The sequence below is a fragment of the Oncorhynchus masou genome, chromosome 13, assembly GCF_036934945.1.
Source record: "Oncorhynchus masou masou isolate Uvic2021 chromosome 13, UVic_Omas_1.1, whole genome shotgun sequence".
Lineage (NCBI taxonomy): Eukaryota > Metazoa > Chordata > Actinopteri > Salmoniformes > Salmonidae > Oncorhynchus > Oncorhynchus masou.
This window is the reverse complement of record NC_088224.1, coordinates 10,412,156-10,428,408: the sequence shown is the minus strand read 5'-3', so window position 1 is coordinate 10,428,408 and position 16,253 is coordinate 10,412,156. Positions and strand designations below refer to the sequence as shown.

The following is a 16,253-nucleotide window of genomic DNA, read 5'->3' as shown; positions in this document are numbered from 1 at the left end:
GACATTTATGAATGTGATATTCAATGCGTTACTATGAGCTATAGTAGTAAATGCTATTGACCTTCTGATTTTGTCTCAGTATCCTAAAAGCATTATTGGAAAATAAACAAGGTAGAATTACACCACTCCACCATCCAAATAGTATTCCTTATTGCCATGTACTGGACTGTACCTAGAGTACAAGGTTCAGATTTGCAGTGAACAATTTCACGTCAGAAAAATAATGTAGAAAATCTGGCTTATGATTAGCCTCATATACATGATCTATTGGTCTCCTTTTAATTTTGAGAACATATAGCTATTTCATCAATATGCAAATGATGTGTGAGTTCAGGGCATAGAATTAATCAAAACATAATTTCAAAATGTACAAATAATCTAACTTGTTTGTAAATGTTAGACATCTTAATAAGTAGGTGAACAACGGGTGATCAAAAAGGTCCATGCCAGAAGTGACCAAACTTACTCCACTTGCTGATCTACTGGTTGAGCAGACTTCTATTCCAGCCCAGCAATAATACACATTATTATCAACTCATTAGGATTGATACGTTGAATCAAATGTGTTAGTGCAGGGTGGGAAGAGAAGCCTGCACACCCAACATACCTCCAGGAGAAGGATTGGCCTGCTACAGTTGTAATACGTTTGCGGTCTACATTGTGTGTGACTTTTAACTGTTTTGTTGTAAACAACAATTGCTAACATAAGTACATCCAATGATGTGCCAGCAGTGTCTTGGGACATTCACTGGGATCTCTTCATCTGCAGACAGGCTTTCACAGCTACCAATATCTGAGGAAAGACATCACAAAGAAACAGGCATCATCATATTACAACTAGACAGCCCTGACTATTATCTCTCTGTCTGTCTTCATAGGTTTCCCCTCTAGGGACTAAAACGGGAGAATATTTTCATAATGTCCGACCCACAACCTGCCCTATCTAACTAGTAAACCTACTTCCTTTTTCCGACAGATGCATAACACCCTTCCACCCTCTTCATTGGCTGTTATCTACAAATGCATTTGGTGCATGAGTTTTTCATTTACAACGATAAATAGGCCTACATCAAGATAACAAGCTAATATGAAGTCAACCAGCTAATGATATTTCAATTAGCTATAGTATGTCAAATTGGTTAGCTATTTAGCCGAAACACAGTGCCTGGTGTAGCTAGCCAGCTCGCCAATATTTTTTTAAATGTCTAAATGTATTTACTTAGCTGAATAGGTTCACGCCTACACCCACGCCCACAGAGCGGACAATATTTTGGAGCGAAGAGTTGTCAAGCGGAGGCACCACTTCTAGTCGAAACGTACGGTTACCGATATGAGGGACTGACACAGATTATCTATCCCCCGGTATTCTGTCTGCTTTCGTAGGACTTTGTATTTTACGTAAAGTTCTGGATAAGCTTTTCTGCACACAAGGATGGAATCCATTGAAAGGACAGTGTGGTCAGATATCCAAGTGAAAGTTTGCGTTGTCATCCCTTTGAGATGGAGACTCGAATGACAGAAGAATGTCTACTCTATAACGGAGCAGCCTTTTGGATTTAGTCTGCAGCAGTTATTACGCGGCGCTGGACACCTGCACCCGACCTGGCCGAGACGGACGTCGTCTACGCGGCTGCCCTGAGAATAATAAAGCGCTCAGAAGCGCTTCTTGAACTGAATCAATCATTTCGGCACTCATGTGAACAGTTGTCAATGTTACCTCCCCACAGGCAGTCCATTTATTGCGCTTTGTTGTGCAGTTCTGTAAATCGCGGACTGCAGATAGGCGATAATGGACCACGGGTTCATATTGCCATCGGACATCCGATGATATAGCCATACATAGGCTGGGTGAGTATATATCTTCTGTTTGCATTGTTTGTTTGTTTGCCTTTTGGAGAAATATAACCTGTTTGGATTTTGAAATTGTATTTAATTCTCATTGATATTTATTTAAAATTGTTATTATGGCAAATGGATTTTCATTTATTCTGTAGTTGTATTTTTGTCAGAGAAGCTTGTGTTTTTATCGGCTTTAAAAAACAAATGTGTTGAAGTGCGCACTGACACATTGTAGCATGCCCTAGAATATCATTGTGCTTGGAAATCGACTATTTATTTCCTTAGCGCACTGCAGTAGGCTACAACAATGTGTTGAATTGATTCAACAATTATAGCTGCGCGGATATTCTATTTGGGTCAGTCTGGTGACTTTAGTGGAGACTGGCGCATGAGGAACGGTCCTCACACTAGGGAATTGTCTGGACTAGCTCTGGTCCCGCGCGTCCGGGGGGTTCGAAGAGGATAGTAGAAGAACGCGCACTAAACGCCCTGGACCAGAGATACAGTGCCTTCAGAAAGTATTCAAACCCCTTTACTTTTTCAACATTTTGCTGCCGGAATTTAACATTGTTGTCACTTGTTTTTGTCACCTACACCCCATAATGTCAAAGTAGAATTGTTTTTCGACATTTTTACAAATTCTTGAGTCAATACGTATTCAACCCCGTTGTTATGGCAAGCCTAAATGCGTTCAGGAGTAAAAATGTGCTTAACAAGTCACATAATAAGATGCATGGACTCGCTCTGTGTGCGATAATAGTGATTAACATGAGTTTTGAATGACTACCTCATTCATCTCTGTACCCCACACATTTTATTTGTATTTTTTTTATTTAACATTTATTTAACTAGGCAAGTCAGTTAAGAACAAATTCTTATTTACAATGATGGCCTACCCCGGACAAACCCTAACCCGGACGACGCTGGGCCAATTGTGCGCCGCCCAATGGGACTCCCAATCATGTCTGGTTGTGATACAGCCTGGAATCAAACCAGGGTCTGTAGTGATGTCTCGAGCTCTGAGATGCAGTGCCCTAGACCCCTGCACCACTCAGGAGCCATACAATTATCTGTACGGTCCCTCAGTCAAGCAGTGAATTCCCAACACGTATTAAACCACAAGGAGGGAGGTTTTCCAATGCCTCTCAAAGAAACCGCTCAGGGAATTCACCAGGCCAGTGGCGACTTTAAAGTGGACCTGACAGCATTTTAGCAACACAATTAAAATCTGTTCATATGTCTAAGGAAGAATATGACACACACACAAAAAAAAGGTCTGACAAGCTAAGACACTAAGATATGGTAATGCTTGTGAGTGATGTACAGTACAACATTTTTTTTAAAATTAATAGACACTGCAGTAAATAAAACCTAAAAAACAGCTGTCTCGTCCAGGACCAGTCTATGCAGACCAGTGCGCCATAGCCAATCATAGCTACAGTAGGTCTTTATGCAAATAAGCCATTTGCCACATGGGCTTGCCATCGTTCACACTGAACTGGCAGTATCAACAGCTTAACCTTAGATCATTAGAATTAACGCATTTGCCAAAAAGACACAAAATGCACCTGAATGGATTTTTGCAAATATGTAAATACAATGGGAGTCCTCTTACATTAGGGAACTTAACAGTCCCATTGATCAAACAGTGAAAAATTAGGCTATCGCTCCCTAATGTTATGCACATCAACAACAGCAAGATCAACAACTAATGCCAGAGTGAGATAAGCTCAAATCTAACGAGAAAACATTAGACACACCCTCTTAAACTTGTTCAGCTAGTTGGCCATCAGAATTGCTCTGATAAACGTTGGGGCCTGCTTGTCCTTCTGTAGCCTGTCTGCCAATGCATGCATTTCCCAACCCACCCACATTTTGACAACTGAATGGGAACTTGTCTACCTGCCCTCCCATTTTATGGATGCCAAATACATTTGATTGACAACTAAGGGTGCGTTCGTAAATTGCCTCGTGCCCGAGGAGTAGGGATGGGCTCACAACAGCAGTCAAGCACCCAAGCTAACTGACTAAAGTTGGCTAGCTTGCCATCTTCTTGCAGACACAAATGAGAACACCTCCCTCTGACCATTTTACTCTCCCTAGCAGAGCTGGTTACATGTTATCTAGAGCGTTAGTGACTAACAAAGACATTTTTATGTCAACGTTTACTGACACCGGTCATAGTCAGCGGATCTTGCACGATTGTAAATTGATCAGTTATTCTGCACTCTGGCACACTCAGATGAGAGTGATTTGACGGCTGTTTTGGTCCACTAATGCAGGACCAATAAAGGCCCAGTGCACTACTTTTGTGAGAAAATATTTTTTATATACATATTTGTTTGCGATTATTTTTCAGGGGTTGCATTAGCTACATTATGACTGACTTGTGATCATTTCCCTTGCTAGTTTGATTGTATTGACATTCTCAACCTTTGTTACATTCGTCCATTTTGTCCAGAATATTGAGTCATTGAAACTGAAATATTGCATCCCGAATTGAGGCAGCAAGCAATGTACCAGAGCAGCTGTGATTTATTGTAACGGCTTTCTTTATGTGAAGGAGAGTCGGACCAAAATGCGGCGTGGCTATTGAGATTCATGTTTAATGAAAATAGGAACACGAATCAATACAAAAACAAAAATGTAACACGAAAACAGCCTAAACTGGTGCAAACTAACACAAGAACAAGGAACAATCACCCACAAAACCCAACACCAAACAGGCTACCTAAATATGGTTCCCAATCAGAGACAATGACTAACACCTGCCTCTGATTGAGAACCATATCAGGCCAAACATAGAAATAGACAAACGAGACACGCAACATAGAATGCCCACTCAGATCATATCCTGACCAAACAAAACATAAAAACATACAAAGCAAACTATGGTCAGGGTGTGACAGTAACCCCCCCCCCCCTAGGTGCGGACTCCGGCCGCAAAACCTGAACCTATTGGGGAGGGTCTGGGTGGGCATCTGTCCGCGGTGGCGGCTCTGGTGCTGGACATGGCCCCCACTTCACCATAGTCTTAGTCCGCCACCTTGTCCGCTTCCTTGGCCTCCTAACCACGGCGACCCTACTACATGACCCCACTGGACTGAGGGGCAGCTCGGGACAGAGGGGCGGAAGCTCGGGACAGAGGGGCGGAAGCTCGGGGCAGAGGGGCGGAAGCTCTGGGCTGAGGGGCGGAAGCTCTGGGCTGAGGGGCGGAAGCTCTGGGCTGAGGGGCGGAAGCTCTGGGCTGAGGGGCGGAAGCTCTGGGCTGAGGGGCGGAAGCTCTGGGCTGAGGGGCGGAAGCTCTGGGCTGAGGGGCGGAAGCTCTGGGCTGACTGGCGGAAGCTCTGGGCTGACTGGCGGAAGCTCTGGGCTGACTGGCGGAAGCTCTGGGCTGACTGGCGGAAGCTCTGGGCTGACTGGCGGAAGCTCTGGGCTGACTGGCGGCACTGGCGGCCCCTGGCTGACTGGCGGCACTGGCGGCCCCTGGCTGACTGGCGGCACTGGCGGCCCCTGGCTGACTGGCGGCACTGGCGGCGCTGGGCAGACTGGCGGCGCTAGGCAGACGGGTGGCTCAGGCGGCGCTGGGCAGACGGGTAGCTCAGATGGCGCTGGGCAGACCGACGACTCTGATGGCGCTGGGCAGACGGGAAGCTCCGGCAACGCTGGAGAGGAAGGGAGCACCTGTAAGGATGAGCCGGAGAGACAGCCTGGTGCGGGGGGCTGCTACCGAAGGGCTGGTGCATGGAGGTGGTGACGGATAGACCGGACCGTGCAGGCACACTGGAGCTCTTGAGCACCGAGCCTGCCCAACCCTACCTGGTTGCATGATCCCGGTCGCCCTGCCAGTGCAGAAGGTGGAATAGCCCGCACTGGGCTATGCAAGCGAACCGGGGACACCGAGCGTAAGGCTGGTGCCATGTAAGCCGGCCCAAGGAGATGCACTGGGGACCAGATGTGTAGAGCCGCTTCATGGCATTTGGCTCAATGCCCACTCTCGCCCGGCCGATACGCGGAGCTGGAATGTACCGCACCGGGCTATGCACCCGCACTGGGGACACCGTGCGCTTCACAGCATAACACGGTGCCTGCCCGGTCTCTATAGCCCCTCGGTACCACAGGAAGTTGAAGTGAGCCCCCTCCCCCAATACATTTTTGGGGCTGAATCTCGGGCTTCCATCCACGCCGCCGTGCTGCCTCCTCATACCAGCCCCTCTCCGCCTTCCCCGCCTCCAGCTCTTCCTTGGGGCGGCGATATTCTCCAGGCTGTACCCAGGGTCCTTTACCGTCCAACTCATCCTCCCATGTCCAGTACTCCTCGCACTGCTCCTGCTGCTGCCCGTTGCCACGCCGCTTGGTCCTGTTGTGGTGGGTGATTTTGTCACGGCTTTCTTTATGTGAAGGAGAGTCGGACCAAAATGATTCATGTTTAATGAAAAAAGGAACACGAATCAATACAAAAACAATAAACATAACGTGAAAACCAAAACAGTCTAAACTGGTGCAAACTAACACAGGAACAAGGAACAATCACCCACAAAACCCAACACCAAACAGGCTACCTAAATATGGTTCCCAATCAGAGACAATGACTAACACCTGCCTCTGATTGAGAACCATATCAGGCCAAACACAGAAACAGACAAACTAGACACACAACATAGAATGCCCACTCAGATCACACCCTGACCAAACAAAACATAGAAATTATATCCATCTATTCTGCCAACATGGATTTTTTAATTCAAATAGAATCTATTTTTAAAACTGCTTCTCACCATGTGTATGTGACCAATAACATTTGATATGATGATTTTGATTTGATAAAGTTGATTTTGCAGCATAAACTGCAAATTTGATATTTTTGATAAATTTACTGATATTATGGTTGTCTGTTGGTTTCATATTTGCAAAGTAGTTCAAATGCTCTCAATTCCACTTTAAAACAGTTCGAGTTTAATGGCTGTGATAGGAGAAAACTGAGAATGGATCAACAACGTTGCAGTTACTCCACAATTCAAATCCAACACAACTCTTCATATTTTAAAGCATGGTGGTAGCTGCATCATGTTATGGGTATGCTTGTCATCAGCAAGCACTAGGGAGTTCTCTATAATAACAAGAAATAGAATAGAGCTAAACACAGGCAAAAATCTTAGGAGGAACACCTGGTTCAGACAAATTCACCTTTCACCAGAACAATAACCGAAAACACAAAACCCCATATACACTGGAGTTGCTTACCAAGATGACTTTGCATGTTTCTGAGTGGCTAAGTTGACTTAAATCGTCTTGAAAATCTATTGGAAGACTTGAAAATGGCTGTCTAGCAGTGAGCCACAACCAAATTGACAGAGCATGAAGGACTTAAAAAATAACAATGTACAAATATTGTACAATCCAGGTATGAAAACTCCTAGAGACCCAGAAATACTCAAACCTGTAATCGCATCCAAAAGTGATTCTAACATGTATTGACATAGGGGTGAGAATACTTGTAAATTAGATATTTCTGTATTTTATTTTCACTTTGTCATTATGGGGTATTGTATATGGGTGAGAGAGAAAAATCTTTGTAATCCATTTTGAATTCATGCTGTAACACAACAAAATGTGGAATAAGTCAAGGGGTGTGGGGTCTGAAGGCGCTGTATGTATTGATATGCTTGTGCAAATAGCCGCCTGGTGGGACGCAGGTGCACAGCGCTGCTTGACAGGACATTAGCGAATATAAATGTTTGAGATAAACTTTGAAAACATTTGTATAGTTTTAAGTAGGATATTTGCTTTTTTATTCACAACATCATAAATGTTTGCTGTTCTTGTGTTGCAGATAATGGCAATGCCATCATGGGCATCTGAATAGTGTCAGCATCAACTGGAAAAAGTTTGTCTCTAAGTTCAACTAAACTTAAAGAGTTAAACAGGAGAGAACTGTGCCTCCATCTCACCCCTGTCCAAATCTGACCTCACAAAGCCAGTATAATAGATCACGGAATCACCATGGGTGCAGTACTGTCACTGTCCCCTGCATCCAGGAAGAATAGCTACTGCGACACGCGCCCCGATTCGCTCAACCACTACCCGAGCCTGAGCAGCAGATCGCTCAACACTCAGAAAGACCACACCGGCGGCCTGAAACGGGGCCAGTCAATCTTCCTCCCGGCGCTCACCTGGAAACGCCTGGTTGCCACCACCAAGAAACGAGGGGGTTCTAAGAAATGTTCTGGGGGTTCTGGGTTGCTCGGAGACCCCCTCAACAACAACAACATTTACCAGAAGGACCCGGTGTTGCATCTCAACCAGGAGAATGTCAAGAAGTCTCTATCCTGTGCCAACCTCTCCAGCTACAACAGGCCAGCGGGACTAGGCCTGGGGATAGGCTTTGGCCAGGGGCACTGTGGCTATGAGATGGGCATTAAGCCCCAGCAGCTACCCTCCGTCATAAAAGTGCCCCATAAAGGAACGGGCGCTTCGTCCCCCAAGCGCGTCATCATCCAGGCGTCCACTAGTGAACTCCTCCGCTGCCTGGGTGAGTTCCTGTGTGGCCGCTGCTACCGGCTGAAACACCTCTCCCCTGCGGACCCGGTGCTGTGGGTGCGGTCGGTAGACCGGTCTCTACTCCTCCAGGGTTGGCAGGATCAGGCCTTCGTGACGCCAGCCAACGTCGTGTTTGTCTACATGCTGTGTCGAAATGTCGTGGATGGGGACCTGGTGTCGTCGGAGCATGAGCTTCAGGCCACGCTGCTCACCTGCCTCTACCTGTCCTACTCCTACATGGGCAATGAGATCTCCTATCCACTGAAGCCTTTCTTGGTGGAGGCTGGCAAAGAGGCGTTTTGGGACCGATGCCTTGCCATCATCGACGCCACTAGCACCAAGATGCTACGCATCAACGCCGATCCCCACTTCTTCACCCACGTGTTTGCCGAGCTTAAGAGTGAGGGGGGCTGCGGCCCACAGGACTACAGCCGAGTGCTAGACCGGTGAGAGGAGGGGTAGAGGGGTACAACAGGGGTACATCCATCCCCCCCTTCCCCTATCTGCCAAACATTTCCCCCTCCTGTCCCCTACATCCAAGCAGGTAACACAGGGGGGAAGAAGCCTACTGGCCTATCATGCCTACGGTCTGTATGGTCACTGACACGGTTGGATATTCCATCAGAATGAACCCCCCCTCTCCAGGGGTATTCAAATCCTACCTTATGACGTCCGAAGCCTACTGGTTTTCTGTTCTACCCGATAATTAATTGTCTCTAATTAATTGTCCCTAATTCGAGGGGGCTTCGAGGTCCAGAGTTGAGTTGCAAGGTGTTATTGTATATCACAAGTAGAGGTCGACCGATTATGATTTTTCAACGCCGATACCGATAATTGGAGGACCAAAAAAAGCCAATCGGACGATTTTTATTTATTTATTTATTTGTGATCATGACAATTACAACAATACTGAATGAACACTTTTATTTTAACTTAATATAATACATCAATAAAATCAATTTAGCCCCAAATAAATAATGAAACATGTTCAATTTGGTTTAAATAATGCACAAAGTGTTGGAGAAGAAAGTAAAAGTGTAATATGTGCCATGTAAGAAAGCTAACGTTTAAAGTTCCTTGCTCAGAACATGAGAACATATGAAAGCTGGTGGTTCCTTTTAACATGAGTCTTCAACATTCCCAGGTAAGAAGTTTTAGGTTGTAGTTATTATAGGAATTATAGGACTATTTCTCTCTATACCATTTATATTTCATTAACCTTTGACTATTGGATGTTTTTATAGGCACTGGAGTATTGCCAGTGTAACAGTATAGCTTCCGTCCCTCTCCTCGCCCCTACCTGGGCTCGAACCAGGAACACATCGACAACAGTCACCCTCGAAGCATTGTAACCCATCGCTCCACAAAAGTTGCGGCCCTTGCAGAGCAAGGCGAACAACTACTTCAAGGTCTCAGAGCGAGTGACGTCACCAATTTAAACGCTATTAGCGCGCACCCCGCTAACTAGCTAGCCATTTCACATCGGTTACACCAGCCTAATCTCGGGAGTTGATAGGCTTGAAGTCATAAACAGCGCAATGCTTGAAGCACAGCCAAGAGCTGCTGGCAAACGCACAAAAGTGCTGTTTGAATGAATGCTTACGAGCTGCTGCTGCATACCACCGCTCAGTCAGACTGCTCTATCAAATATCAAATCATATACTTAATTATAACATAATAACACACAAAAATACGAGCCTTAGGTCATTAATATAGTCAAATCTTGAAACTATCATTTCAAAAACAAAATGTTTATTCTTTCAGTGAAATACGGAACCGTTCCGTATGTTATCTAACAGGTGGCATCCCTAAGTCTAAATATTCCTGTTACATTGTACAACCTTCAATGTTATGTCATAATTACGTAAAATTCTAGCAAATTAGTTCGCAACGAGTCAGGCGGCCCAAACTGCTGCATATGTACTGACTCTGTTGCACAGAACGCTGGAGAAGTGACACAATTTCCCTAGTTACAAGAAATTCATGTTAGCAGGCAATATTAACTAAATATGTGGGTTTAAAAATATTTACTTGTCTATTGATTTTAAGAAACGCATTGATGTTTATGGTTCGGTGCACATTGGTGCAACGACAGTGCTTTTTTTCACAAATGCGCTCGTTAAATCATCACCCGTTTGGCGAAGTAGGCTATGATTCAATGATAAATTAACAGGCAGCGCATCGATTATATGCAACGCAGGACAAGCTAGATAAACTAGTAATATCATCAACCATGTGTAGTTAACTATTATGTTAAGATTGATTGTTTTTATAAGATACGTTTAATGCTAGCTAGCACCTTACCTTGGCTCCTTGCCGCACTCGCATAACAGGTAGTCAGCCTGCCACGCAGTCTCCTTGTGGAGTGCAATGTAATCAGACATGCATGGTGTCCAAAAATACCGATTACCGATTGTTATGAAAACTTGAAATGGGCCCTAATTAATCGGCCATTCCGATGAGTCGGTCGACCTCTAATCCAAGACCCTACTTTATCCTACTATGAGCCATCCATATTACAACAGGGGGGGGGAACTGTTCCCCCTAAGACGCAATTAGAATTCGACATGTGTCATCAATGGGGTTGATGTCTTATTTTGTGTTTTCAACACAAACCCCTCTATGTTACGGAAGACTCACCTGATTTTACTTGAATGACCTTTTAGCTCGCCTGTCCTTGATGACCCCACTCTCACCTCTTGAGTCTCAGTGAGCTGGAGGAACAAAAATAGAAATCCTCCCATGTTCCCCCCCTCACCCATCCCCTCTCCCTCTCTCCCCCTACCCCCCCCCCTCCCCCACCCCTCCCTCTCACCCCTCCCCTGGCCCCCTCTCATTAACAACCCAAGGGAATGGCATTTTATCAACAGCGTTGTTACCTAGAAGATCATGGACATCATTACTTATAAATAGATGACTTTGATAGAGCTCAACAGACTCAAATATTTCCTAAACAGTGCACAAATTTTGACTAGAGTCCATAGGTCAAAAGTAGGGCACTACATAAGGATTATAGATTCATTTGGAATGCCTGATGGGTGCAGGACCATTTGTCCCAAACTCTCCAGCTATCATTTCATCTAAGGGGTCTCCTGGTGGAAGCAAAGTATACCCTTATTTTGGTGTGTGTGTGTGTGTATTGTGCATTGGGCATCAGTGAGGGTCATCAGCTGTTTAACCCCGTCAGTCCTGTGTTCCCTGGCTGTGCCTGTCATCAGGGCACCTGCCCGCTGCTGCTGTAATATCGAGATTACCTTTCCTCCTTCGCTCCGCCTTTCTTCCTCTAGCCCCACCCCCTCCATCCACCTCTGTCCTCCACTCCTCCCTTCTTCCTCTAGCCCCACCCCCTCCATCCACCTCTGTCCTCCACTCCTCCCTTCTTCCTCTAGCCCCACCCTCTCCATCCACCTCTGTCCCCCTCTCCTCCTTTCTTCCTCTAGCCCCACCCCCTCCCTCCACCTCTGTCCCCCTCTCTCCTTTCTTCCTCTAGCCCCACCCCCTCCATCTATCTCTGTCCCCCTCTCCTCCTTTCTTCCTCTAGCCCCACCCCCTCCATCCACCTTGTCCCCCTTCCTTCTTTCTTCCCCCCACCCCCTCCATCCACCTCTGTCCTCCACTCCTCCCTTCTTCCTCTAGCCCCACCCCTCCATCCACCTCTGCCCCCCACTCCTCCCTTCTTCCTCTAGCCCCACCCCCTCCATCTATCTCTGTCCCCCACTCCTCTCTTCTTCCTCTAGCCCCACCCCCTCCATCCACCTCTGTCCCCCAGTCCTCCCTTTTTCCTCTAGCCCCACCCCCTCCATCCACCTCTGTCCTCCACTCCTCCCTTCTTCCTCTAGCCCCACCCCCTCCATCCACCTCTGTCCCCCAGTCCTCGGCTGGCATGAAGCAGCTTCTAGGGACCCTGACAGTGTCTCAAATTGTACATCTATAATGTTTATAGTGCATTACTTTTTATTACCAGGGCATTTAGGGTAGTGCACTATGTAGGGAATAGGGTCCCATTTGGGACACAACCAGTAGGCTTGTTGTTTACCTCTTTACAACATGAACCCTTTTTGGTACACATATTTGAATCTAAATCGTGTGCTAATGTGTTTGTTTGTGTCAGTCAGGACTAGACCAGAAGACAGAGGGTTGTGTCACTCAACCAATCATATCCTACTACTCCACAGAAACTGTGACTATCTGTCCAATCAAACACCTCATTAGAACCCTGGAACTTGGTTGAACTCCTTCACTACAAATGGACTTAATATGGAGCCTCAACCAGGAAGATAACAGGAGACTTGAACCCCACGCCTATTCTATGAATTACATGAATGGGAAATGGAAATCAAGTGGAAACTATTGTACCTTGCAGAATATTTGAGCTGGGGCAGACCTTAGTTAGGCCTAATGTGAGTTTTGGTTTTGGGGGAATATGAGGCGAAGTCAGTCTATGTTACCATTGCTCTGTGAGTTGTGGTGAACTTGTTATATCAGTGTGTTTTTGCTGCTACAGTATGTATGGACACACCTATAACAGTCTGTCTAAATAAAATGCAGACTTAAAGTTATAGTTCAAATTACAAAATTACATATTGGTTTGAACTATCCTTTTTAAAGGAAGAAGAACATTGTATTGTGTAAATATGTTGCTGTGTGACCAAATGAACCGAAGGCAGGAAAACGTTTTTAAAAAAACCAAACACGTCATGTCTAGCTACAGTAGTGGTGTGCATGCCAGATAGATAGACTAGGTGGTCTATTCAATCAGACCAGCTTCAGCCAACATCTGCATAGCGGTTGTTTTGACGGTGGAACTGCGTCAGGGCTGTCAAATACACAAACGGCTCCCGGCATTATATCTAAAGAGGACATTGCCATTGTTTGCACGGAGTCGCGTTAACAGAAATCCACATGTGGCCTTGTTGGAACACGGAAATGTGAGATATAATCTACACCTCCGTAAGGATGACAGATGTAATCTACACCTCCGTTAGGATGACAGATTATAGATGTAATCTACACCTCCGTTAGGATGACAGATTATAGATGTAATCTACACCTCCGTTAGGATGACAGATGTAATCTACACCTCCGTTAGGATGACAGATTATAGATGTAATCTACACCTCCGTTAGGATGACAGATTATAGATGTAATCTACACCTCCGTTAGGATGACAGATTATAGATGTAATCTACACCTCCGTTAGGATGACAGATTATAGATGTAATCTACACCTCCGTTAGGATGACAGATTATAGATGTAATCTACACCTCCGTTAGGATGACAGATTATAGATGTAATCTACACCTCCGTTAGGATGACAGATGTAATCTACACCTCCGTTAGGATGACAGATGTAATCTACACCTCCGTAAGGATGACAGATGTAATCTACACCTCCGTTAGGATGACAGATTATAGATGTAATCTACACCTCCGTTAGGATGACAGATTATAGATGTAATCTACACCTCCGTAAGGATGACAGATTATAGATGTAATCTACACCTCCGTTAGGATGACAGATTATAGATGTAATCTACACCTCTGTTAGGATGACAGATTATAGATGTAATCTACACCTCCGTTAGGATGACAGATTATAGATGTAATCTACACCTCCGTAAGGATGACAGATTATAGATGTAATCTACACCTCCATTAGGATGACAGATGTAATCTACACCTCAATTAGGATGACAGATTATAGATGTAATCTACACCTCCGTTAGGATGACAGATTATAGATGTAATCTACACCTCCGTTAGGATGACAGATTATAGATGTAATCTACACCTCCGTTATGATGATAGATGTAATCTACACCTCCGTTAGGATGACAGATTATAGATGTAATCTACACCTCCGTTAGGATGACAGATGTAATCTACACCTCCGTTAGGATGACAGATGTAATCTACACCTCCGTTAGGATGACAGATTATAGATGTAATCTACACCTCCGTTAGGATGACAGATAATAGATGTAATCTACACCTCCGTTAGGATGACAGATTATAGATGTAATCTACACCTCCGTTAGGATGACAGATTATAGATGTAATCTACACCTCCATTAGGATGACAGATTATAGATGTAATCTACACCTCCGTTAGGATGACAGATGTAATCTACACCTCCGTAAGGATGACAGATGTAATCTACACCTCCGTTAGGATGACAGATTATAGATGTAATCTACACCTCCGTTAGGATGACAGATTATAGATGTAATCTACACCTCCGTTAGGATGACAGATTATAGATGTAATCTACACCTCCGTAAGGATGACAGATGTAATCTACACCTCCGTAAGGATGACAGATGTAATCTACACCTCCGTTAGGATGACAGATTATAGATGTAATCTACACCTCCGTTAGGATGACAGATGTAATCTACACCTCCGTTAGGATGACAGATTATAGATGTAATCTACACCTCCGTTAGGATGACAGATTATAGATGTAATCTACACCTCCGTTAGGATGACAGATGTAATCTACACCTCCGTTAGGATGACAGATTATAGATGTAATCTACACCTCCGTTAGGATGACAGATGTAATCTACACCTCCGTTAGGATGACAGATTATAGATGTAATCTACACCTCCGTTAGGATGACAGATGTAATCTACACCTCCGTTATGATGACAGATGTAATCTACACCTCCGTAAGGATGACAGATGTAATCTACACCTCCGTTAGGATGACAGATTATAGATGTAATCTACACCTCCGTTAGGATGACAGATGTAATCTACACCTCCGTTAGGATGACAGATGTAATCTACACCTCCGTTAGGATGACAGATGTAATCTACACCTCCGTTAGGATGACAGATGTAATCTACACCTCCGTTAGGATGACAGATTATAGATGTAATCTACACCTCCGTAAGGATGACAGATGTAATCTACACCTCCATTAGGATGATAGATGTAATCTACACCTCCGTAAGGATGATAGATGTAATCTACACCTCCGTTAGGATGACAGATGTAATCTACACCTCCGTTAGGATGACAGATGTAATCTACACCTCCGATAGGATGATAGATGTAATCTACACCTCCGTTAGGATGACAGATGTAATCTACACCTCCGTTAGGATGACAGATGTAATCTACACCTCCGTTAGGATGACAGATGTAATCTACACCTCCGTTAGGATGATAGATGTAATCTACACCTCCGTTAGGATGACAGATGTAATCTACACCTCCGTTAGGATGACAGATGTAATCTACACCTCCGTTAGGATGACAGATGTAATCTACACCTCCGTTAGGATGACAGATGTAATCTACACCTCCGTTAGGATGACAGATGTAATCTACACCTCCGTTAGGATGACAGATGTAATCTACACCTCTGTTAGGATGATAGATGTAATCTACACCTCCGTTAGGATGACAGATGTAATCTACACCTCCCTTAGGATGACAGATGTAATCTACACCTCCGTTAGGATGACAGATGTAATCTACACCTCTGTTAGGATGATAGATGTAATCTACACCTCCGTTAGGATGACAGATGTAATCTACACCTCCCTTAGGATGACAGATGTAATCTACACCTCTGTTAGGGTGATAGAAACCTTCATTATTTATATTTTCATTTATTTAACTAGAGCAAACCAGGACAACGCTGGGCCAATTGTGCGCCGCCCTGTGTGACTCCCAATCACGGCCAGTTGTGATACAGCCTGGAATCGAAGCAGGGTCTGTAGTGACGCCTCTCGCACTGAGATGCAATGCCTTAGACTGCTGCACCACTCTGTGTAATTATTTCTATACTGCCTACAGTTTTCTCGTTCTGAAATTCTAAAGTGAGTGGGGCTGATGTGGCTTCGCAAACGCAGCTGCT

At 44.9% G+C, this 16,253-nt stretch overlaps 1 protein-coding gene across 2 annotated transcripts; it reads left to right on the top strand.

The window, feature by feature from the left end:
* The first annotated feature begins 1,275 nt into the window (after positions 1–1,275).
* On the top strand, positions 1,276–13,435 carry LOC135551712 (cyclin-dependent kinase 5 activator 1-like). Of its 2 annotated transcripts, XM_064982898.1 has the most exons (3): positions 1,276–1,848; positions 7,673–8,825; positions 12,491–13,435. In XM_064982898.1, the coding sequence occupies exons 2-3, from the start codon at positions 7,843–7,845 to the stop codon at positions 12,498–12,500; spliced, it is 993 nt and encodes a 330-aa protein (XP_064838970.1). In that variant the 5' UTR covers positions 1,276–1,848; positions 7,673–7,842; the 3' UTR covers positions 12,501–13,435. The 2 variants fall into 2 exon arrangements, with proteins under 2 accessions (XP_064838970.1, XP_064838971.1); XM_064982899.1 differs by lacking the exon at positions 12,491–13,435 and having other exon boundaries at positions 7,673–8,859.
* Positions 13,436–16,253: the final 2,818 nt, after the last annotated feature.

Bases quoted from the DNA above. Each gene is read 5' to 3' on its own strand.
- LOC135551712 (XM_064982898.1), top strand. From the start codon at position 7,843: ATGGGTGCAGTACTGTCACTGTCCCCTGCATCCAGGAAGAATAGCTAC.